The sequence below is a fragment of the Prosopis cineraria genome, unplaced genomic scaffold (genome assembly GCF_029017545.1).
Source record: "Prosopis cineraria cultivar Desert tree isolate PC_DT_omini unplaced genomic scaffold, ASM2901754v1 PC7, whole genome shotgun sequence".
NCBI lineage: Eukaryota > Viridiplantae > Streptophyta > Magnoliopsida > Fabales > Fabaceae > Prosopis > Prosopis cineraria.
Genome location: NW_026555338.1, coordinates 17778186 through 17804327, shown reverse-complemented (window position 1 = coordinate 17804327; position 26142 = coordinate 17778186). Strand labels below are relative to the sequence as shown.

The window sequence follows — 26142 nt, the reverse complement described above, 5'->3', positions numbered from 1 at the left end:
ATCTACGAATTGCCTGTGACTTACCATAAAGGAAAAATCACACACTACAATTTCAATTTCCCTCATTACCCCCCTTTTCCCTCCATTTGACAAATTAATATTTACTGATAGAACCCTTTTTTCTAATGTAGCATTTAATTCTCTATCGTTATCCTCCCAAAATTACAATCCGCTCTACTCTCCTTACAATTTGGATTAAGATAATGCATAATCACAACCCACTCTAATATTTGGTATGGGGTACTGAATTTTTTAATAAACAATTATTAAAAAGTCAGTATTACCCAATCCTACCTCACCAATCCTTCGTAACAAAAATGAGCATAGGATATCACATTGCACATATTCGTGCTTGTTTTTACACAAGTGGCTAAAAGAAAATAAGAATAGCCTGCTAATGTATCTCTCTTCATTTTTACACTGACATAAAATCCCAAAAATATAGTGGCGCACATTTGCGTTAGAAAAGCAAGAGACTTGCCAAAAGGAAACAAGTTAATGTACTTAGAGAGGTTATGCTAGAATTAGAAGCATCATCAATGGAATGGAAATAAGAATTCGTGGCAGGCAAAATTTACAATCTAAGAATCTTTTTCCTACACATAATTTACAATTTGTACAGACTAATTCATGGAGGAGGCCCATCTTTCCATCTGTAGGGTGCACTTGGTTCCAGAAAATAAGATACTAAAGATTTGCCAGGCACAACACCAGACATTCCCATTACCGTAATAATGGTCTCCATTATACCAATCACCACTTTTGTAAATTAGCCAAGATAAAGCTGAATTCGTCTTTGAGATATATCAAGGGACTCTCGTATAAGGAAACACAAGAAATGTCAACTTCATGTATTGGTAATGTCAGCCTTAAAACTACGAAAGCCTGATGTCATAGTTTGCCATGATGAAGCCAAACCTGAAGATGACACCCTAGAGGTATTAACGGAGTAAGTATTGTCGGCATCGAGTAATGGAACCGTAGTGGAGGCTATATTGTTGTCTTCTAGCCTTAATCTAAATGCTTGTCCATACTTCTCTCTGACAGTAGCATACTTGTTGCTGATGGCTTCCTTGTTCAAACTATATTTTCTTGTCTCATCCTTCCTAGTTCTGGATGGATTTCTATCCACTTCCTCGAGTATATTGGGAGCTAGTCTCATTTCTACACCATTCCTCTCCTGAACAACGTACAAATTATGAGTAAACTAAGCTCTGCACAAGACATGGCACAAAGTAGATTAAAAATGTGAAAAACTCCACACACCATGAGACTGTTGCCAGATTCAATATCGTAATTCCTTGTCAATGGAACAACTTGCTCGCCTACTTGGGGCCCATGTTTGAGTAAAAACCTCTCTGAAAATAAGAAAATCCAATAATCATGCACGAATCAATACCCCAAATTATTAGAACGTTCATTGATTCATATATGATGAAATTCTGACACGGTAATAACATAAACCCGAGTTAGCAAGCCTGAAAGGTGGTGGCTTGAATACCTTTTTGTAAGATAAGTAATCCTGTGGGATTAAAACCATCCGTGTCTTCAGCTTCAGTTCCAAAAACATATCTCTTCCAGCTCCCCAGAAAATCAAATACTCGATTGAAGAAGTTGCTCGCAACCAAAAGGGTATATATAACCATTATAAGCGGATAGATTTTGTTAAACCTATCCCCAAAGAAAGGCACAGCATTGTTGATATTCCCCATTTTCTGCAATCATAAGTCTCATGAAGTAACAAATATATATATATATATATATATAAACTTCTGATGCAAAACTTCAAATAGTGAACAGTTGTGTTCTCAGTTGATCAGCCAGGCATAACTAATGAATACAAATAGATCCGAGACAACAAAACCTTTCAAGGGTTACAAAATATTGAACGATCTTCTGCCTAACACAATAAGATAAAAAAGAGATGTATTAAGAACACAGAGAACGAGTTGGGTAATGCGTTTTGTGGCTTCGTACATCATGCAGAGCAAATGAAAATCTATTGAGGGAGTGAGTTGATTATATAGTCAAAAAAGAATAGAAAAAAATCTAAAAAATACATAGAATTACAAGGAATTATAGCCACTTCATTGAATCAGGAAAGGCAAATAACTTCTACAGATGTGAACCAAATAAAAAATACCTGTTCAAATACAGTGGCTTTATCAGAACCAAGGGAAATGAGATTGAGGAAGTTATATGAAACAGGGGGAGCGTACCGAGCAACCATCCTGGGAGCAAGTGAAGATAAAACATAAATATTATTCTCATGATAGCATCAGTGATTCAAAAAGCAGAAAGATCAACTTACGAGCATATTATAAGCAAGCTAACTGAGCTAGTCTGTCTGGGTGTCATCGAGTAGAACATCAACCTTCCAATTCTGAATAAGGAGTAGTATGTACAGATGCACATATACATGAGAGGAACAAATGAAAACACCTAAGCAGGAAAAAGAAGATAAATTAGTACATGCATTACTTCAAAGATATAACCAATAGTTTAAAACAGCTTCACCCCACTGCCCACAGGGTGTAGTTTAGAAAAGTGTAACAAGCTCCCCAGTTAAATATATGTATACTAATAACCTCAGTGGTTCATCAATTACAATAGAATTTATATTTGACAAGGTGGTGGCATGAAATTAAAAATTATATTTCATTAAAAAAATTAAAAATTCTAGCTGTACTTTTATTGATTCTGTATGGTGAGGGCAACAATGAGGTGCAATTCAAAAAGTAACTTACATTTGTTCAAATTGTAGTTAAACCAAACCATTTTATCCAATCAAATATACATTATATGAAATTTCAAGAGTAATTTGATTGAATTAATTTCAACAATAGGATGAAATTTCTACTGCTGAAGATACGTGGGGGAACCAGCCACCAATACTAGAAGAAATACACATGCAATTCACTAATACGCAGATAAATGCATATGATTCTAGTGATCTGCACATACCCACTTAAATATATCTAAATCAAAACATCTCCATGTCCACATTTAAAACACCACAGTTGTGCTTTGTAAGAGAGAAACCGGGAAGCAGGAAAATGGCATATTGTTAAGTTATATTATGTGTAAAGGATTCCACCTGCCTAATGAGACAAAGAAAGTTGGGTTCACCTGCACGAACACCTCCTCTGTTCCCACGGATTTTATAAGAAATGAGAAAAGAGATAGATCAACACTAGGTAGAAGAGTTGCCTCAGCTAAAAGAATTGCAACAGACAGGATACCAAGTGAAGCAGCCAATCCTCTCTCCACATGCGTTCTTAAAATGCATCGCCAGAAATATTCTGCAAAGAAATACAATAAATTCCCCCACCCAAAATGCTTCTTGATTAAATTATTTCATATTTGATTATTCATTAAACAAAAGAGACATTGGATAAACCGTGCAAGATGAAATAATACATTATTTAACACAATAAAATGCCAACAAAAGCAAGATGGTATTAAGAACTGAAAAAAAATCGGAGGGAAAAAAGATTCTTTTTGATATTTCTCAACTATTTACAAGAGGTTGCTATGGTATTTATAAAAGTACCACAAAACAAAGTAATTAACGCTATTATAACCCTTAACTACCAACTAATATTTACTACAAGAATGAAAAATATATCTACATATTTTAACAAGAACACTTTTAAAGCCATAAATATGATAAAATATAATACATTATCAAACTTAGCTCTCTATATACCAAAATCGTATGAGTTGCTTAGAGAAGAGAATAGGAAAAATACAGAATTGCTGAATTCAACAAAAACCTCCAAGTACAAGTGCACTCTTATTTTGTATGCTAGAAGAGTAGAAAGCTAAGTCAAGTAGTCACTCTAATTACCTAAAACCATCTAATCAATTCAGTTATTTACTAACTAATCCCACTTCAAATTATCACACTAACACAAATCACATTATCTCAGTCCCAATATCTCATTACTCGGAAATTAGAATAAGTATAATGTGGGTGTGTGTGGTGGGACCTTGAGGGAAATTACTTAATACAAGTGAAGAAATATCAGGACTCTAAAACAGTAAATTTTAAATATTAGTCCTGATGCAGCAGAACAAATGGATCAGTAATCTGCCTATTACCTAAAGAATCAAAGAAGGACCCCAAGTTTCCAGGCCGAGCAGGTCTAATGCTTGAAATATATTTCCTGAAAGTATCGAATAAAATGTCAATGTAAGATGGAATTATGTAATATCCAGTATTTCTCCCAAGCTAAAAATCAGTTAAGACATGAATTGAGATGAATTAAGAGTGTTAGAAATGCCCTAGAGTGAGTAAAAATAGCCGGGAAAAACATAAATATAAATAAGACTTTAATGGCTTTAGGACAAGTTAGGCCCTAAAGTTACTATTCATTGAAAATCCTAGGTGCTTTCTGGAGCAAATAGAGGGAATTTGAGAAGGAATCTCAAAAATCTGTTGGATTCTGTAAACAAAAAGAATCCAGATATATGAAGTTGTCTGGGCAGCTGAACAGGGTCCCTGGTCAATCCAGCAGGTATAAAAAAAACCCCTAAAAATAGGGTATAAATAGCAAAAAAAGGGGGATATGTCCACAGGGTCTAAATTGCAAAAAATAAGTCATTATAATGAAAAAAGAAAGTTCAGGGACTACACTGCAAATAAAGGATTTTTAGGCCATGTGACTACATAATCGCTTTATGAGGATGGAAACCCAGTCAAACAGCCATGAAAATGCGTGAAAAAGTTTTCCCCAATTATTTTCACCCAAATAGACTTAGCGGTGATGGTTGTTTCTCATGACTAGGTCCCAATCACTGGGAACCTAAGTTGGTGAAGGGACAAATAGTGAAATTTTTGTTGTGATAATTACAAAATGCCATTACATTGAGAATTGAACAGAAGATGGCAGCCGGGTAAAGAGTCCCTATGTTCATATTAAGGCTAAGAGAAGATGGTGGAAGATGGATACACAAAGTGAGCACATGAAATGAGAAATAGCACAACTAGGGCCGCTATAGTCAGTCAGGCTGGGTATAGTGCAGTCAGGGCAGGTACCTGATATGGTCAGAAGGAGATCATGATCAAAGGCTAGAAAAGGCCACAAGATGATGCGAAATAGCCAAATAAAAAGTACTAAGCAGAGGTTAGAGGATTACTAAGTTACATGACATAGTGCCAGTTAAGTTCAATGTCCGATGACAAAATGCTTGGAATGGTCAAAATAGCCAAATGACCATTCATAATCGTATTTGACATCACAATTTAAGAAAGGAAGAAGGGATTTTTCCAAGGGCAATTAGTTCAATAAAGAGAACTCTATAAAGTGATCCAATGGCAACGCCTTAAGTCCCTCAGTCCAAAACACGTTTTTCTGTAACGAGTCATGCAAATCTAGGCAAGGCACCAGATAGGTCAGGAATGACCAAAATGGTGTAATGACTAAAATGACATGATCGATAGCGGAAGAAGGCCGAAATGGACAAAAGAAAAAGAAGATAGAAGGGAATTGAGTCCAATAGAGTCGGAAATTTTTCCTATGTGCTAAGTAAAACTGTAGAAATATTTCAAGGCAATATTTAAGAAAATTAATTTAGGGGAAATGGTGTGGAAATCAAGAAGAAGCACAAAACTAGCCAATAGGAATTAAGGAGAAGGATATGTGTGTCTTGATTAAGCGTTAGATTTCAAAGTTGCAGATACAAGGGTTAGGAATTAACAAGCAATTAGCATGTGATTAAAAAAGCCAACCACCCCCTTAAAAAATTCAGCCAAGAGGAGAAAATAAGGAGAAAACACAAATTTTGCCAAACAAATGCAAGCACAAGGATTAAGGTTTAGAAAACAGAACCTCATCTTCCCCTCCTCTCTTCATTCTGGCTGCCACCACTTTTGGTGATGGGTGAGATTCTCTCAAATTAATTCTAGAGTTCAAGAGATGTTAAAAGGGAGAAAGCAAGTTCAAGGGATAAAATCTTCTATAAGTAGACTTCAAATACCAAAACTTCCTTCATCAAACAACTTCTCTTCAAGCTCCACTTCACCAATTTCCAGCGGCTAAGCACAAGCTCAACAGTCCCTTCTTGGTGGTGGAAGTCTTGGCCAAAGAACGAAGAAGAAGCTAGGAGTAAGGTATAAAGAAAATCTCCCTTGAATCTTGTGTTTAAGCAATTTAAGTTGATTTTTTCTTTTTGGGGCAAAAATGATCTTCAAGCAAAGGGTTTGATGATTATAAATGAATTATGGCTTGATTACTTGTTGATAAAGCTTGGTCATGAAGTGTTAGGAGTTGTAAGCTTGAAAGCCACATATTTTTGTAATTTTGGGAGCTCATTTTCCTACGGGGAGATGTTGCCAATTTGTTTACAAAATTAGTACTTGATTAGATTAGGACTTAACCATAAGAAATATGATTTTTACCAAAACCAAGAACCAAGGAGAAATACTAGAAATCAAGTTAGAACAAAATCTATTATTTTGGAGAAAAAGGGTATGTGTCTCGCCCAAGTGCAATTGAAGTAGAAGGAGTGAGTTTTTCAAAAATCCAACTTCATATTTGGATTCTTCATGGAAAAATAAGAGGGAAAAGGCTAAGAAATGAATTTTTGGAGTAGAAATACAAAAAACTCCAAAATCTCACCTAAAAGAGGAAGTAAGAAACAAAGTAAGGGGTAACGGAGCTTTTGTTCAAGCTTAATGACTCCATTAGCCCATGAATAACCTTGGCCACATATTATTATGCAATAGACTTTGATATTTGTGGTGGAGGAAGTCGTGGCCTTGAAGAAGCAAAGAAAAAGAAAGTTTCATTTTCTAGTGACCAAGGTAGCATTTTTACTATTTTTGAACTCATAATGTGATTGATTGTTGATGTGGTTTAAAAATAATTTATTTGCCTATTTTAGCAAAATGAAGTTATGTGATCATTCTTTGAGCATGCCTTGTCCATGTCCATGTCGATTGATTGATCATATGTTTTAAGAATGTAAGTGGCAATTATTTTGCAACTTGCAATGATTAACATGCTTCAGTGATTGTAATGATAATTATGATACTGAGATTTTCAAATCTCATTCCATCATTCTAACCATGTTTTTAGGACCAAGTCCAAGTGATTGGAAAATTTATATTATAACTATGAACAATATTTTGAGAACAAGTCTATCAACTTTCGATCACTATTTTGGATTACAAATGGATGGTGATGGAGCCGTTTTGATGATGCCCAATGAGTTAATTATGCATGTTGAATCATGTATTATAACATGTCAAGTATTATGGAAGTATGTTTTGTTTGATTGAGAAAGTATGCAAGTATTTATAATAATTTGAGTTGTAATATGCTAGGAAGGGTCCAAAGCCCATGGAAAAAAATTGAGACTTTGGCATAATCATAAATGATATAAGAATGTAAATTGAAGTCCTAGATTGTAATTTTCCAAGGAAGTAAGTAAACCAAGAGGAAACAAATTAAACATCAAATCTGAAAATTGTAAGAGTATAATCGGAAATTCATTCCAAAAATTTATTATGGACAAACTCTTTACTGTTCAAACCCACGAGCATTTTTCCCCTATAAAGGACCTCAAGAGCTTTAATTTGAAACTTGAATCACCCCGATTTTTCTAGAATTAGTTATGACTTTTCAAATTTGGTAAAAAAAAAAAAAAACATTTGAAAGTGCCAAACGAAGTGTTCTAAGGGTTATGTTTAGAAATTGAAATTTTGTAATTAGTTCGAGTTTTCCAATGCTCTTGTAAGGTCTCCACAGTGCCCTGTACTATATGACGTTGAAGTTGGGCCCTAAAAACAAAACCAAAAAGAAAGAAGGGAAAATCATCATTATAAGCATACCATCCAGTTAAGTTGTGCCGTCCATAATTCTTTATTGTATCCTCCAATTCAAGAGCTTCCCATACGTAAGTCAAGTATTCGCTGCAAATAAACTTTAGTTATGGCTCAAAAGAAATTCCAAGCGGCCATCCTTGTAGGGTCAAGACACATAGCCCTACAACTAATAACCACACTTTCACATAAATCTGGTCACTAGAAGATTGCACTGGTTTGGGACACAACTAGTGACAAGAACTTCATTTAATACATAGGTTTTATGGATGATGTCAGCGTTGAAATATTCTAGCAACAGGACAATTTCTTACAACAAATTGATCTCTTCAATGATCAGTAGGCAAGAACAGATCTATTACCTCACTCAATAACATTTTAGGAACAGTTGTTATTATTAATAGAAGCAAGGAAGTGAGGCTGAAACTTTTCTTGGTTCAGGTCAATTTTACAATAGAAATTTATGAGCCAGAGTAGCATTATTACCAGCGATGTAAAAGTCATTCGTTGACATAGAAGATAAAAATGATCTTTAAGAAGAAAATAACTAATTAAATAGGGTAATGAAACTTTTAATCTCTCAAGTCTAACTCGATTATCGATTTGGTTCCTTAAGTTTAATTTTTATCAATTTAGTCCCTTATATTTTCTTAAATTACCACGTTAGTCCTTCAAGTTTCGAAAAGATAAATCAACTCTCAAATTAATATAATGTGTAAAGTATGTGATGACTTAGAATGTATATGCAGCTACATGAGAACAAATTATCTCTTAAATCAATTTAATTTGTATCAATATAATACATTACGTTCCATTTTTTCTTTTGCTTTTTAAAACTTTTGAGTCTATTTTTCCCTATCTAAATAATTATACTTTTTTTCATTAATTTACATAGCTACCATCAATATTCCATTATTCATGTCAACAGATTTTAACAGTGTTAATTTTTTTTCAAACAACAAGGACCAAAACAATAAAAATTGAACTTGAGAGACTAAATCAATAACTAAGGCAAACTTGAGAGATTAAAAGTTGCATTATCCCCTTAAATAAATTGTTGGGCACACCATGTAAAAAACGTTATCATTCTTTCATCAATTTCACAAAGCCAATTATCATAACATGAAGAAGAAAGAAAATAAATATTGCTTCATTAGGCATTTATCCACATAAGAAGAACATAACCATTTGAAAAGGCCATAAAGGATTCAAGATAATGATAAATTTATACTGAGTGAATAAAAACAACCCGTAAAAGACTAGTTGATTATTTCCTTACCTTTTATACCTGTAGTAACCCTCCTGAGCTAACCTAAGACGACGCCTTAGGGTTGCCATTGACTTTTCATCAGCATCATAATCCATATCATTTTCTGCCAATCTGTCACCCTGTGGTTTGAAGGATGGGTCTTCCCTAAACTGGAAAATTGAAATTTATACCTTAATCATTACAAAGAAAATCTGGTTCCATAAACAAAATCTAGCTCTTTACCATTTGAATTATGAAATTATCAATAACATCCATATAAGGTCTCAAAGGATCACGCTTGGACATCTGATTGGATGTAGCTTGGGCAACCTATAAAATTTAACCAAAGTAAGGTATAGTTCATCCATATAAGGTCTCTGAGATATTTTTCTTTGGGTACATATAGATTGAAAACAAAGTAACAACATTCTCCCCTGCAACATAAACAAGTAGCACACATGCAATCCAGGGACATGAGGGCCACTTTCATCCATTTTCATCCACTTTCCCCTTCCAAACTTAACACTATACTAATTACAAAATGGCCCATGATAGTTCTAAATAGTTCATCAAAGCAGCTAAAAGTCTCTGAAAGTGAAATTTTCATAGAGATGGAAAAATCATCTAAAATTGAGTCTCCGTACTAGAGATTTAAAATTTTCTAGCACATATTCCCCTTAAAGACTAATCATTCCTTAATAAACAAAATTTATTTTCCATTACCTATGAACAATGATGCCTAGACAAGTGACAACTAATGTTCAGCATATAATTAGTTTTCAAACGCAAGTAGTAAATTTGAGTTGAGAGCTTCCACATGCAGAATGTGAAAGCAAAAGGGCAAAAATTATAAAAGAAATTTAGCTGACAACTATAGTAAATTACATACAACAATAGCATTTGAAAGTTCCTGGTAAGCATCATCAAGTTTGACAGTTATTTTCCCAATTTTATGGGAAAGAACTTTCAGGCGAGTGGTCCAGTTAGCATTTCTCCATATGCTTTTAGGAATTTCGCTTAAACCAAAGCCAAGAAGAAATGCACCAGTAACAAGTCCAAAAGTATTAGAGCAAGCCATGGCAAATCCCATAAGATTGCCACTCCTGTATATAAACATATAAGGGAAATTAAAAAAAAATAAAAAAGAAAGAAAGAGATGATTCATTTGAAACTGATATGAAAAACTCACACACAAATGAAAAGGGTATTAGACGTAATAATTTGTTGACCGCAATCACCAAGCAAAGAAATAGACAAGGAATTGCATAGAGAGAAGGCATTTATGAGCCCATCTTTTGGAAAGCCGTTCAAGCTTTGAATTCAGTATATAGGATAACTGCGGCCTACATATCCTAATATTAACCAGTAACTTTCCTTGATTGAACATATTGAAAAGCTGTAACTGTGATTTCTTACCATTGCTATTATTACAAATCTATTTGCTACCATGGTGTCAAACTTAGAATTCTATAAATGTGTATTTACAGAATATCAAATGTATATTTACAGAATATATATGCAATCAGACATGGGTTCCTGTCCATTGAATAGAGATTGAGAAATAAGCCACACTACTCATGGCTTATAATTAGTGTAGTTTCATATACATTATATATATATATATATATTGATGTGTTAGCATCTAGGGGCATAAACCATAATTGCCACTGAGGACACCAGATATCCGAATTTCTAAAACAGTTATTCCTGTAAATAACAAAGTTTAGAGTTATAGTTCCTGTACAAGGACAGAGAATCATCACTTTACAGACCTCCTCACTATCTTTTTCCACCATTTCTATATGGAAAATAGCTTTAACCACTGTTTTTTAAGCTATTATTAAAACGATGCACAAAGGCAAGTTGGTGTCTAAATTAGAGAAAGATCCTAAGAATATTTCTTAGCTTACATATAATTTTGCAAATGCAGAGCACTAACAGATGAGTTCTGTGTTACAGTGGAGGCCTCTAAAACAGTGGTGTGCAGAAACGTCATCATCCACAAGCACAAAAAATAAAAAAGATAGTTTTAGGTATGCCAAAATTCAGATGCTATCTAACATCAGTCATAACCAAGCATGGTGCTGGCAACTATGAGGAAAGCATGATGCTCTTCAAATGATGATCAACAGCTTTACCCAGAAACGATTGGAAAATTCCAGGCAGCAATAACTTAGAGCTAATATTGCAAAAACAAACAAACAAATAAAATCTGCACCCAAACAAATGAAGGTTCAAGGAATGAATACACACCAGGTCTTGTGCATCATAATGAGAAAAACTAGCCCAACAAGACCAACAGCACCAAGAAGTAAATAGAAGACCAAGTTGACATATAAACTAGTCTTCAATCTTTCTGATACAGTAAAGTCACCAGCATCTTCAAAACCCTCAATAAGGGGCACCACAGCCCTGCTTAGGATAACACAATTTAAATAGATGAGGAAATGCATCTGCAATCCGTTAGCATCAATTAAAAGTATCTCCATGCAACAATCACACCAAGTATGTCAGAGAAATATATAAGAACGCAAGTAACAAGGAAATTAGGCAAATTACCATGAAGGCACATATAGAAGGTCACCTCAATTTTGAAAATGTCCAACAAACAGCAATATAGCCTATAGTAGACAATAACATGCTCGACAGTACTTATTCCAAAACAGTTGAATTGACTGTGCTTCAACATAGGCTGATGAGAACATGCAAGAATGCTATGTGCCACTGTGTGCTGTTGAAAGTCAACATTTGACCACTTGAGTCAAAAACCATCCTGTTTAAACTCGACCTATTTTGGTGAGTTATGCACTGGTGGTTTATCATATAAGAATGGATTACTAGTAAGGAGGTCAGTTCACTGGTTTTTCATCCAGTCGTCCAATCCGGTACTCTCAACCATGACAAATAATAAACCAAACGAGCCAAAACCGTTGAACCATTAACCAACACATTAAGCTGAAATTCAGCCTTTAGCAGCTACATAATTTATTTTGCTGTCCACGTGTAGAAGAAGCGATAGTGATGCAAACATACAATGATAAAAAAGTAAGCATACCAAGTGAGCAAAAACGTACTCCAATATGACCAGCTCCAAAAGAAAGAAATACTTCCATTCTCATGGTGAGAAGAGATCGTCTGAAAGTATAAAAATTTAAAAAAAAAAATTACAGCTCATATCGCAAGAATTAAATCAAGCTTATGGTTTGAAGCCTCAAATTGCAGGATTTAAAAAAAAAAAAAAAAAAGCAGTAAACCGAAGAGAATTAGAGGGGGGAGGAAATCGTACCTCCCAGATGTCAGCAGGCACGAGGATGATAATGGAGAGGGAACAGAACCAGGCATATCCAACGGTGAAAAGTACATAACGAGGAACATGCGGACCGGAGAAATACCTGAGGGTGAAAAACACCATGCCAAGTGTCAGAGGAAGCGATATCATGTAAAACACCCACATCTCTTCCTCCGGAATCATCAGACGCAGTCGGAGAATCCAAGATGCTTAGAACACTAATTTTCAGGTAAAGATCCTTCAGACCCCGGAGCCACGGCAAATCAACCAGACATTCCTGGAGTCTGCACTGTTTTGATTCGCAACACAATCCCGCACCTGAAATGAAAAAATTTCAATGAAAATACCGCTAATTTGACCATGATATTCCAATAAAAAAAATTATTTATCAATATATTATACTTTTAAAAATATTTTTTAAATATTATAAACTTTAAAACTTGACTTCAATGAATTTTTTATTTTTTAAGTATCATAATATAAAACTTAACTTTTATCAAGTCAAATTTTAAACTTATATTTAAATAAAAAAATAAAAAGTTAATATGACATGACAAATTATGTCTATTATAATTTCATTTTAATATATAATTATGTTTTATAATTTATCTTTCTTTCTTCTTATATTATTAAAGTCGGTAATTCAAATCAAACTCAAAACGTAAATTTATTTCAAAAAAAATTTAGGATCGGGCTTAAAAAAAAAATAATTTTTTTATGTTTGTGACTATTAATCTAAATACCCAAATAAAAAATTTTATTTTTAAAATATATAAAATATAATTAAATATTATTTAATTTTTCAAGTTTTAGGTGTATAAAAAAATATATTTTATATTTTTCATAAAATAAAAAACATTATTAATTACACCCATAATTAAAAGTATTATTTTATTTCTATTTATAAATTATTTCTAATATTTTTATTAAAATCAAGAAAAATTTTCAAATCTCATTAATTTATAAAAAAATTTTATTCAGGTATTTGGGCTAATAGGTACAAATATTAAAAAAATATCTTTTTTTAAACTTGACTCTAAATTGTTTTGAGCGGGTCTAGGTTGACCTATCAAATTTTGCCTGCGTTATTCGCTTTAGCAACAAAAAAAAAGAAAAAAAAAATTATAAAATATACCACACATGTCACATCAAATTTTTATTTTTTATTTAAATATAAGTATTGAATTTGGCTTGATAGAAGCCACGTTCTATACTTTAAAAAGAAAAAAATTCGTGCAGTACTATTGCACATAAAAAAAATTAAAACTTGATACCATTGAACCTAAGTTTTAAAATTTATTCACTAGATCACAATTAAATTAATACATCTTTAATTCACACATTAAAATAATATATAAGAAATAAAAAAAAATTCAATGCTCAATTTTCGAATTGAAGGAAGCCAACATCAATCCATAAATCACAAAATGAGCTCATTAACCGAGGCCAGACAATTATTTTATTATTTATAAGCTCCAAAGTTTGAAGCATAATGAGTTCGTCAATGGTTATCAGGAATAAGCGCAGAGAAGTTCATATTGGAATATGAACTCAACATACTATTTATTAGCATCACAAAAACCCCATTGAAATGAACAAACAGAAACAAAGAAATTCAAGGCTTGGGAGGATGATTCTAAACTCAAGTTTTTTAGGAACTCAAACACGCTTCGGTATTTGGTTGCTTGCACGCACAATGCTCAAAAGAACAAAAAATTCTCAACTAAGATGGAACAAACTGCTCCCAAACTCGTTCGGGTTGATTTCCAGAAAGCGTAAACCAACCTTTCAGAAAGTTCAAAGCCAAAGCGAGCATATATCATGGAATGGAGAATGGATAGTTCCAAAACAAAAAAGCCAAAGTTTTACCGCCCGAATTATGAAGATCCATGAACTCAGAAAACAGAAAACCTTCACTGGGCTTAAAACAATGACGATGAGAGAGAAGCTTGAAAGGGAGGAGGAGACAAGAGATCGGGATCAGAGGAGACCAAAACGAACAGACTGAAATAAGGCAGAGGCGGCGGCGGCCTTGCAAGGTTGGAAGAGACAGAAAACCGGTGACGGACGACGCCCTCGGCTCCCGGCGGCCAAGGCTCCCTTGGCTCTCGTAGTTTCGTGCTAAAACTTAAAATAATAATGGGACAATAATAATAAAATTTATTAAATTATATAAATAATAAACTGAACCTTTAAAATATCATAATATTTTGAAAAATTTTATATTATAAATTTTAAATTAAAAATTTTATTTTTAATAAATTATAATTTTTTATTCAATTTTTATAATTTTTTAAATAAAAATAATTATTTTTATATAAAAATTATAATTGAAGTTTGTTATTTTAAAAATTTATTTGTTAATAAAAAAATTATATTTGATATGTTATAATTTTTTATTCATCTTTTATAAATTTATAAATATAATTTATTATTTTTTGAATAAAAATTATACTTGATAAATTAAAATTTTTTATTCAATTTTTATAATTTATAAAATAAAAATTATTATTTTTTAAATAGAAATTGTTATTGAAATTTGTGATTTTCAATTAAGAGAAAATATTTTTTTTATTTTTAAATTTGTTGAGATATAAATTTTAAAAGACTTCAATAAAATTATAATATTTTAAATAATTAAATTATTAATTATATAATTTGAAAAAATTTTATTATTATTTTTTTAATAATAATTAAAAAAGAACATTAATAATTGAGAAAATTGCTGATATCCTTGAGAAACAAATTGTACTGAGGATCAAATTAATTTTAAAGGTCAATATTCAAAAAACCCTCTAATGAAATGACCGAGTTGCCCCTCTTCTCAGCGCACAACATCCATAATCGGAGAACCACCAGATAGACAAGGCAACAGCCAAACAAGGGAAAGTTGAGTATAGTTGTGACAGACGGTGTCGACGGAGGAACAGTCAGTGGTGTAAGTGAAGACTTGGTCAAGAATATGGGTCTCGGATCGTATTGCATCGCTGAATGGTATTTTCTATTTGTATATTTAATTTCTCATTGTTCTATGGGACCATCTGCATATTAGTAAGCTAATTTAGGGTTTCATTTGTTGGCGCATTCGTTAGTTTTCTTTTGCATTAGAAATTACAGCGAGTCTTCAGCGATTGTTGTTCAAGGCTGTTGCTAAATTGTGCTGTGCTTCAGTAATTGGGAGGGACTGTGTGCTAAAATTTGTTTTGGGAATGGCTGCGTCGAAGTAACGATCTTTTCTTCTTCTGCCTTCCTTAAAGCGATCCTATTATGGCTCTTTTGTTTAAAATATAAAATATTTTTAATTATAATTTAAATATTAATAAAATTTAATTATATCTTTGTTTTCAATTAAAAATATCATAAGTTTTTCTTTTCATCCTTTTCGCTATCAATAAGAAATTAAATGAGAGATATAATATTTTTTAAAGAAGAATTATAATATGAAAAAGCATAGTCATTCTTGTAGACTAATAAAGTTTTATTTATTATGAAGAGTGAGAAAAACATCATAAATACTATATAACAAACCAAGTTAATAAATATAAGGGTAAAATAGGAAAAAACTTTCAAAACTTACCGGATGTCTTATATTTTAAATCAAAATGAGTTGAAAAAAAATATTTTATAATTTAAATTGAAGAGAATACTTAATATGCTCTCTTTTCTTTTGTCTGTAAATCAACAGGCATTCATCTTTTGCTCTAGTGAATCAAAAGGAATTGATTGAGATTTTTCTTCTTTTCTTGAGCAAACTATTGCTTTACTTTTATTTTTTGTTAAATTTATTGTCAACTTATGATGCCCATATTGAGATGTTTAGAAAAACTCCATATATTGAAGTTATTAGGGGAATTGATTCGACGAGTTGTAATTTTTTTAATCAAGACTTTGTTCTCAAAGTTCTGGTTTTGGCAAATGAAAAGATGTGTTATGGCTATTTTGCAAAATTTTGATTTTTTATGATGCTTTTTTGAGTAGAAAGAAAAAAATCACTTTCCTTCTAAGTTCATTGCTATTGAGCTTTAATGCAACACTTTTAATACGTTTTTGGAAATTAAAAATACGGATGCTGCCTTTAGATTAGGGAGAATGACAAGTAAAAATCTTGTAAAAAAATTAACATCAAATTAATAATTTTAATATCGAAACATGAAAGAAAGAGTATTGAATTTGATAATGCCAATGTTAAAAAATTCTAATTTGATATTAATATTTTTATAAGATTCTTACTTGTCATTCTCCTTTTAGATTTAATATTCGGCCCTTTTCTTAAAAAAATTTGTCTTCTAACTCTATCTATACTATGAGATATGTGATCACTGTGAGATGTGCTTTTGTTCTACAGTAAACTCATTCTATGGAGTAGTTGGAAAAGGATACTCACAATGTGAAGGTTCAAGGTAATGACCCCCAAGGGAGGACACTTGGGGCAGGTAATAAGGTTTGAAGGATCAAGGTGAGGACAGTATTGATGCTCGCATTTTACAAGTTGCACATGCTGTTCAATCGAAGAATGCTAAGGATCAAATCTTGCCAAATGTTGTCAATGAAAGTGTTGGTGATTTGGATGTAAAGGAAGACAGTACTAGCTTATGATTTGGTTTTTTTTTTTAAGTCTCTGAATGAATAGGTATTATCAACTTATGTTATTTGTGTTTGCCTTTTTGGGAACATTTGTGGTGGAGTTCTAATTGCTTGACAATGTAGTCAACTTCTCAATATCATCATTATCTCACTTTTAATGTATGTTACTAATCATTAACAGAAAAATTTGGACACTTCACTAAAACCCATTAGTTTGAACTCAAGATAGCCTAATAGTTTTCTAAGCCCTACACTAAGCCCCATATAGAGTCCAATGGACTTAAAAAGTTATCTAAACTCTCTAACTAACCTCTAGTTAACTTAAATAATTAATTAAACTTTTTCATTAATTAATCTAATCTTTAAATTAAATTTTTGAGATGTTACAACCAGGTCATAGGCCATCATCATTAAATAATGTTCAATAGAAGTTGATGCATTTCTTTAAGTTTGGACTTTGTTGTTTTCATATTTCACTTGTATTTCAAATTGATGGGATTTTGTTGATATTTTGTTGTATGCTCTATGATTGAGGACCAAAGCACCTGTTAAGATGAAAGGATTTTTTAGTCCCATTTTATTACATATTTAATGTCATAACTTATTGCTAAAGATATTTAAATATATTTTTTAAGCATGCAATTGGGAGAAAATTTATCTTTTTGATAATGCATGTATAGTTTCTAATTGGTCTTCATGCTGGGAAAAAAAATTGGTCTTGACTCTTGATGGTGCAATTGGGTGAAGATTAATTCTTTTGTAATTATATAGTTAATTATATATATTAATTATATAATTATGATTACAATTATATATTTTTGGATGAAACGAAATGATTTATATTTATATATTGTCATTATAATTTAGCTCACATTATGTTTTTATGATTATTTTTAAAAATTCACTTTTGTATTTTATTTACTATTCATAAAAGATTGGGAGAATTTGATAAGATAAGAGTATAGTTGTCCATATATAATTATTTTTTTCTTCTTACTCCTCCCATCTTAAACCAAATAAAGTAATATTAAATATTAAAATTCCTCCCTTCCTCCCACACTAAATAGAATGCCTATTTTTTTTAAAATTTATTCTTTATTCTATTTTTTATTTTACGTTACATCCTAAGAAATAAAAATGCGCTGACATCTAATATGTCCCTGCCCAGGTGTCTATGTTATTATTTTGATTATGACTACGATCCTCTTATTAGAGGTTGTACGTGCCAGGTGTAATGTTAATTTTTTGAATTTAAATCCTCTGAAGTTGATATTTATAAATTTCTATAAAGATTACCTTTTAAGAAAGAAAGGAAAGATTTATATTTTATAAAAAATAATAAAATGAGAAAAAAAATATTTAAAAAAGGAAAAATTTATAGAGATTCACATATATCAATTTTTGAAGATTTAAATCCAATTTTTTTTATTTTATATAGGTATTCTTTTATGAGAAGCAATCATATTTGAGATAGGGTTGTGTATGACATCCATCTCAATAAAATTTAAATATTAATTTGTCATGTTATGAAAGACAATACATTTTTGCTAAATCCAATGAGTACGGTTATGTTTGGATATAAACTTAAAAGATATTTAAAATTAATTCAAACTAATTACGTCAAACTAAACCAAACCAAATTAATATAAACTATTCAAAATCAATTATAAATGAGATTTGGTTTGATTTTTCTATTGACAAAATCAATTAGTTTGGTTTGGTTCGGTTCGATTCAGGTTTTTGCTTTTGAAGACCAAGCTTTATTATATTTATTATATATATTTTTATAAATTTTTTTAAGTTTTTTTTAATCTTTCCTAAGTTCAATTATTTGTAAACCATTAATAAAAATATGTTACAATTAGCTTCAATATTATCGATAATTATTTATGATAATTTTTTTAATTTTACAATCAAGTGTTTTAAATATAATAGATTGATTTTTAATAGATAAAAATATTATTTTCTGCTAAAGCAATTTTTTCATTGCAAATAGTAATTAATAGTTAAAAACTATAAGTGAATATGAATATATGAGTTCGAATATGTGGAAAATATTTCATAAAAAATTTCAAAATTAATCAATACCAAAACCAAATTGATCAAAAAAAAAAACTAAATAGGTCCCAAACTCCAGTGAACCAATTAGTTTAGTTTAGTTTAGTTTTTCCTTAAAACTAAAACAAACCGAACCCATAAACACCCTAAATCTTAATTGACGTTTTGGCCCTCAAACCTTGATTGGACGTGTAACATCCTAATTTTTAAGTTAGAAATTAATTGAGAAAATAAAAGTATTTAAGTATTTAATTGAGTTTGAGGACTTAATTAAGGGAATATGTATTTTGAGGATTTAATTTAGAATTTTGTGAGTTTGAGGTGTTAATTGAAGAATCATGTATAAAACTGGGCCTAGGAACATGAATGAGGTGTTAATTGAGTTTTATCAAAGTTAATTAATCGTTTAAGCACTTTATTATGATTAAATTTTAGCCTAGTGATGTGTATGATATTTGTTTGTGATCCAAATCAAGTTTTAGGCTAGATCTAGGCCCAAAATATTGGGCTTAAATAAGAATTTGTGAACTATACTATTCGTTGTGGTGAAAGAGTTATTTGTCATAGTGAAAATGGGGTTCGCCATGGTGAACAGCAAAAAATTTTTAAATTTCATATCTATCTCAAAAAATAAAAATAGAGGGAGATTTTGAGAGTTTGGGATGCAAAAACCTTGTGCTTTACTAAGTTTTCATGTCTCCTATTGTTTAGGCTTCATTTTGAGCCTCCAATCACTAAGGCAAGTGTAAAATTGACTAGATTGCTCTACTAACTTAACAATAATGCCATAGTAGAAAAAGGAAAAGACCTATACATTGAAGGTCTATCATAGTTATTAGAATTAAACTTATAATTTTTGTTGCTTAATATAAATAATTGTAAATAGACCCTACCATGGTAGAAATTATTAGAACCATTAATAAACACCAATATACTAGAAAAGATTGAAGATCATAATTGATAAAGTATAACCTTTCAAAATCTTTGGGATCCGAAGTTAAAAATTCAATTTAACACATTTCAAGGCCTAAACATATACAAATTAGAGTTTAAAAAGCATATGGAAGCCTAGGATACCCTTTAGTTTGAAACCAATATGAAAAAGGGTCTAAAATTTCATTTCCCCCTTATTTAGAAGCATCTACTACAACATGCTACTTTGCATTGCTCTGTGATCTCCTCTATGCCATGTATCGTGGCACACTGCATAAAATTTAATAATATAATTGCTGTCACAACACAGCTCTGGGGGAGAACTAATGACATGCCCCAAGCTTTCGTTTGACATCCAATTGAGGTAATCTAAGTATCCACATAAAACTTATTCCAAGAACTAGCTACATATCAAAAAGTTAGACATCCAAAACCAAAATCACTCCTTTTTCACACTTAAATACTTTCAAGGTGTCCAAAACCTCAACCAAGTATCAAAAGTTCACACAACCACCTAAACAAAAGTCAAGGACTTAGGACAATTTGCACAATATACCACAAGACAAATATTCAACACAACTCAATTTTACTCCTCAACCCCGATTCCAACAAAAATTAAGGGAGAGGCATAGCAACATAAGATCATTTATTAATCTCTTTACATCAATTGAAATAATCATCAACATACTTGCGCTAATATTTAGGCCCTAAATAGACATTAACAGCACATACAGCAAGGCTAGGGTGCTAAATACAACTAATCACCATAAATAAAGTGCAATAGTGCAACAAAAGAATTGTCCTAGTTGGCAATTAAGCCTACAATAAGAATGTGAATTCTTAAGCCTTTAGAGTCTTTTCCCTATCCTTCCTAAAGTTAGTACCAGTAAAGTGTTAAATAAGAGTGAATCTAACTAATCAGTAATCAAGAAAAACTCTAAATCATACACATGCAAATAAAATTAATTAAGGCAAGAAAAGTGGGCATAAAAATTCATTCAAATATGCAGCACAATATCACATCACATGATACCGATGCATGATCAAACTACTCCTTATATACTCCATATGCTACCAATAGAATCCAAGAATTGACAATTCAATAGGACTAAATGTAATATCCTGAAATTTTAAGACTTGGATTTATTTTAAAAAAATAAAATAAAATATTTATAATTAAATTAAAATTAAGAATAATTTGATAGAGATCCAGAGTTTAAATTTTTCTAAGCAAAAATTAAGTTTTATTTTATTTTTAAATATGAAAAAAATTATCAAAGTTGACCCGGGCTTTTGTACTATAATAAAAAATGTTGGGTCCTTTCTTATAATTTTCTCCAAATTTTTATATCAACATTTTAAAGGGAAAACAGATGCAGAATGCAGAAATGAAACAAGGAAAAGAAAGGAAACGCACGAGAAGGAGAGAGGAAGAAGAGAAAAGAAGGAGAGGAAATTAGGATTGGATCTTGGAGGCTTTACGACCATTGCGAGCTCGGCTACACGATAGGTAAACTTCCTACTTCAATCCTCTTTCCTCTCTCTTGATTTTCTTCAATTTTTGGAAGAGAGAATTTCTGAATTTTGATCCCAAAGGCTTTATTCTTGTAAGCTTTAGTTTCTTTGGGTCCTTGGGAGATTGTTTTGAGTTTTTATATGATGTTCTAATGTTTTGAGTGGATAATTGGATGAAAAAAGGTGTTTTGGGTACAAATCAAACCTCAAGAGGTTGGGTTTTGCTCTTCAATAATTTAAGTCTATTAATTTAGTTATAATTTTACTATTTAAGCCTAATAAGATTTAAATTAAGGTTTGGTTTTCATTATAAGGGCTAATGATGAAAGTTGGTGACACTATGTGAAGGTTTTTAATTGATTAAAAATTATATAAATTGGAAATTAGCCTAGTGTTGGCTAATAAATGGTTTTGGTGGTTAAATGATACTATATGAATGGTTGATTTAATATATGAACCATTATGATGGATTATGACTTATTAACTCAAGTTGTGTGGTATGAGTTATAGTCTTCATTAATGCTATTTATCATTATAAGTAATGTGGATCACTTATATGTTATCGAGAATTGTTAGTGGAACTTATTGAGAAGTGAAGGAACAAGACAAGTCCTATTTTATATAAAAGGAACACTTTTGGTACCAAAGGATTGAGGTAACAGGGGAATTTATATTTCTTATTACTTTGTTTTAACTATTTTTGAATAAATATTACTAGCTATCATGCATTACATGTTTTAAAAGATTAAATGTGCTTTATAAGGGGTTATAGGGTACTACTTTAATTATAGTGCAAATATATATTTTTTCTAATTGTTTAACAACAATGTTTTTATGGAAATGAGATTTGTTTGCATGTATTGTAATCATAAGAATAGAAGTTGCACTTAAGGAAGTGTAATTAAGTAAGGTACCTTAGATAGGCTAAGGAACCGTTTGAGGGAGGTTTATAAATGTTATACTACCTTAGAGTGTTGAAGTGGTCAATACTTGAGAAAGGTAGACACGAACAAAAGGCATGATTTCGGTAGGAATTCATCAATGAGAAGGTGTGGACTTTTGATATTCTATGGTACACTGCCAGTACTCAGTGTTGCCTTATGTATTGTAGGCTTAGTGCACTAAAGTAGTTAGTGTATTGAGTATTTGACACCTCTCAGTAGGAGAGAAAATCTGGCATATGAAGTGTGAGGTTAAGTGCTTAGGCCAAGGTAGCCCTCACATGGAGAGTAAGTCGAGCTAGCTCTGGGAGAAAGTTAGCTTTGACTGCTTAGGATTCACATCAAAGGGGCATAGGCGATTCGGTAGATTAGATCATGTCTTAGATTATGTTTTGTGGCTGTGGAGGTACAAGTGGGTATAAGGTTTACCTACGAGTTAAAGAGTGCCAAGGGGCATTCTGTTGGTCATGAAAGGCCATACTGGCCTATGTCATGCATTCATACATTTTAAATGGCTAAATTATATACTATATTAAATTTATTATTCGTTTATTTGATTATGGCTTACTTTGTAATAGTCAATGTAGATTTCTCTGTTACTGAGACTGTGGTTGTCTCACCCTTTTCTTTTCAATATTTTCAGGTCCAGGCAAAGGAACCAGTAGAGGACGGGGAAAGGAGTAGAGCTAGGGGTTGTTTGTGAATTGTAAACAACTACAACCCCTTTCTTTTGAGAAAATCTATTCTAATGTATTTAAGATTAAAGTACTAGTAGGATGTGATTATGTATATGTGTGTGAGTATGTGTAGATTGTATGGCTTGGGTATGAATTTTTATTTACTTGTAGACTTGTGGCTAGGAAACTTGGCTATGGTGTGTGGTTTTGATGGATTTATTTAGTAGATTAAGTTTTCACTACAAGCAAGTATTTATTTTGGTATATATATGATTCCACAAGCAAATGCAAAGTGGTTGCATTGCAAATGGTGTGCTATGGGCAAACATACACTTTGGATAGAGAAAGTGGGTGCGTGGGCCCCATAGAAATCTCAGAGTCAAGTAAAAATGTTTAGCGTGTGTATTCATATGTGTATATGATATTTGGAATTTTGGCCACTTTTATGTGATTTGTGCATTTTGGGGGTTTAGGGTCCATTTTGAAAAATGGCACTCGGGTGGTCAAATTTTGGTAAAGGGTTTTTCTATCATTTAAATATTCTATCAGGTATTTTTAGTCCTATTTGATGTGTCCAAAGTGTTCCCATAGGTTTGTGACCATTAGGATGAGATTTGGACAATTTTGAAAATGTTTTTTACCAAAAAAAATTGTACTTTTGCATCTGGGTGTTCAAATCTTAATCCGACCGTTGGATTTCTCTAAAATTTGGGTCACAAGTAAAACTTTTTATAAGTTTCATGTGGGCTTTTAGAATTGCGTCAATCAGATATTGGATAAAAAATGAAGCACTCCGAAATTTGGTCCGGAGGAGCTGTCATGACAGCAATAGCGATAATGTTGTAACATGCACGAAATTTAATCCGTCCGTTGGATCTTTCCAAAATTTGGTATGCTAATAGTATTATTTAAAAGTGACATGTGGGCTTTTTAGCTGTCATGACAGCAAAAATAACCAATCTTTTAACATGTCTAATTTTTAATCCGACCGTTGGATCTTTTTAAAATTTGGTACACTTATAGGACCCTTTGAATGTGATGTGTGAGCTTTAAAATTACTTCGATCGGAGGTTGAATGAAAAAATGGAGCCTCCCAAAAGTTGGCCCAAGAGGGCTATCATAATAGCAATTTAATGCTGTCATGACAGCATCTTTTTATTCCACTTTCGTCTAGCTTACTTCCGTGCTATAGGTAGAACCTATAATTTTTTTAAGGTTTTAAATGATTTATTTCTTAAGTTGGTTAGAGGATTAACTCCTTAACCACACTTAGTTTATTTGAATTATGTGATTTTTGGATAACATTAGGGGTAAGTGTTACATTTGGTATCAGTTTTAGGTTTATTATTCCTCTTTCTTACTTGGCACCTTAAATACATTACTCTTATGCTCTTTCCCTTCTCACACTAACCTGAACTAATATTGTTTTTCTTTCTCTGGCTTGTTCCTTTAGGAGGGGAGAAAGGTCCCTATGCTTGTGGCTATATACCTTTCAGTTCTAATATGGCTTGAAGGGGAAGAGGTAGATTGAGGAATGAGGAACGACAATCACCTCTACCTCCTCCACCTCCAACTCCGCCTCCGCCTCCACCACCACCACCACAGGGGCCGGATGCAGTTATGGCTAGGCTACTTGAAGTGATGGTGGATATACAGTAAAATCTTAGAGGTCATATTGTTCCAGATCAGCATTTTGACCCAAGTGCTAGGCAAGGATCTTCTAGTACTGTGGGAGCTCATGGTCCGATTACTGATAACTGAGAGGATGACATATCTGGACCTTGGAAGGAATTCTCTTGCTCTAATCCTACCACTTATGATGGTAGTATGCTTGATGGGAAAGCTAAGGAGTGGGCCTTAAAATCACATCGATCGGGTACCAGATGGAGAAACAGCACACTCCAAAATTTAGTTCGGAGGAGCTGTCATGACAGCACTTTTGCTATCATGACAGCAAGATTGATGATGTTGCAACATGCACGAAATTCAATCCGTCCGTTAGATCTTTCTAAAATTTGGTATGCTAATAGTACTATTTAAAAGTGACATGTGAGATTTGGAATCGCTCCGATCGAAGGTTGGATGATAAAATGGTACACCCCGAAAGTTAGTCTGAAAAAGCTGTCATGACAGCAAAAATGACCAAACTTTTAACATGTCTAATTTTTAATCCGACCATTAGATCTTTTTAAAATTTGGTACATTTATAGTGCCCTTTGAATGTGATGGTGAGCTTTAAAATTTCTTAGATCGGCGATCGGATGACAGAATGGTGCCTCCCGAAAGTTAGCCCGGGAGGGCTGCATGATAGCAATTTCATACTGTCATGACAGCATCTTTTTTATCTCGCTTTTGCCTAGCTTGCTTCCATGCGCTATAGGCAAAACCTATAAATTTTTTTATTTAAAAAAAGTTTTAAATGTTTACTTTGCAATCATGTATCTACTTAGTGATTTAAATGGTTTGTTTCCTAAGTTGGTTTTAGGATTAACTCCTTAACCACACTTAGTTTATTTAAATTGTGTGATTTTTGGATAACACTCGGGGCAAGTGTTACACTAAATCTGTGTAAAGAGATTAGTCCAAGCTCACTAATTATGAGGAGCTATCTAGCCAAAGGTTCTATACTTACTCTTGAACCATGGATTTTCTTAATTATCAAATTCATTGGGGTGTTGCAAGTTCTACAATGCACCCATTCCAGGGAGATATTGTAACATATTGAATTTTTAATTCTAAAACTAATTGCTAATTAAGGGTAAATTAATAAATTAGTAAATTAGTGAGTGATTAGGATTTTTCTTTACTGCGACATACGCTGCATACACCATGACACATGGCACAAAAAAGTAATAAGTATATGTGTGGTTAGACAAGAAAATCAAAAGGGAGAGAGGAGGAGAAATGCGAGAGAGAAAAGAAGGTGGCAAGTTTGTGCTAAGGCATCAAATTTTAAAAGCATAGGAGACATTTTCGACCGGTTGCTTACCAAGTAAGTTTTATACAGCCCTATGCTCCAATTGTACCATAATTTCTCTTAGCTTAAGTTATAGAAAAATTAGATCGGG

General features: G+C 32.2%; 1 protein-coding gene and 1 long non-coding RNA gene across 5 annotated transcripts; one reads left to right on the top strand and one right to left on the bottom strand.

Moving 5' to 3' along the window:
• Nucleotides 1-305: 305 nt before the first annotated feature.
• Nucleotides 306-12690, bottom strand: LOC129315595 (uncharacterized). 4 transcript variants are annotated; one of them, XM_054959425.1, is made up of 15 exons: nt 12364-12690; nt 12133-12212; nt 11331-11492; nt 9967-10180; nt 9321-9407; nt 9108-9247; nt 7838-7918; nt 4105-4169; nt 3243-3302; nt 3130-3146; nt 2312-2442; nt 2144-2231; nt 1502-1715; nt 1267-1358; nt 306-1180 (listed from the first exon to the last, which is right to left on the bottom strand). In XM_054959425.1, the coding sequence occupies exons 1-15, from the start codon at nt 12547-12549 to the stop codon at nt 848-850; spliced, it is 1950 nt and encodes a 649-aa protein (XP_054815400.1). In that variant the 5' UTR covers nt 12550-12690; the 3' UTR covers nt 306-847. The 4 variants fall into 4 exon arrangements, with proteins under 4 accessions (XP_054815400.1, XP_054815398.1, XP_054815399.1 ...); XM_054959423.1 differs by having other exon boundaries at nt 3130-3302; XM_054959424.1 differs by having other exon boundaries at nt 3130-3302; nt 11331-11489.
• Nucleotides 12691-15222: 2532 nt separating this feature from the next.
• Nucleotides 15223-17085, top strand: LOC129314902 (uncharacterized). Its single transcript, XR_008594319.1, has 2 exons — nt 15223-15360; nt 16712-17085. It is a non-coding gene; the product is annotated as an uncharacterized LOC129314902 (long non-coding RNA).
• The last annotated feature ends 9057 nt before the right edge of the window (nt 17086-26142 follow it).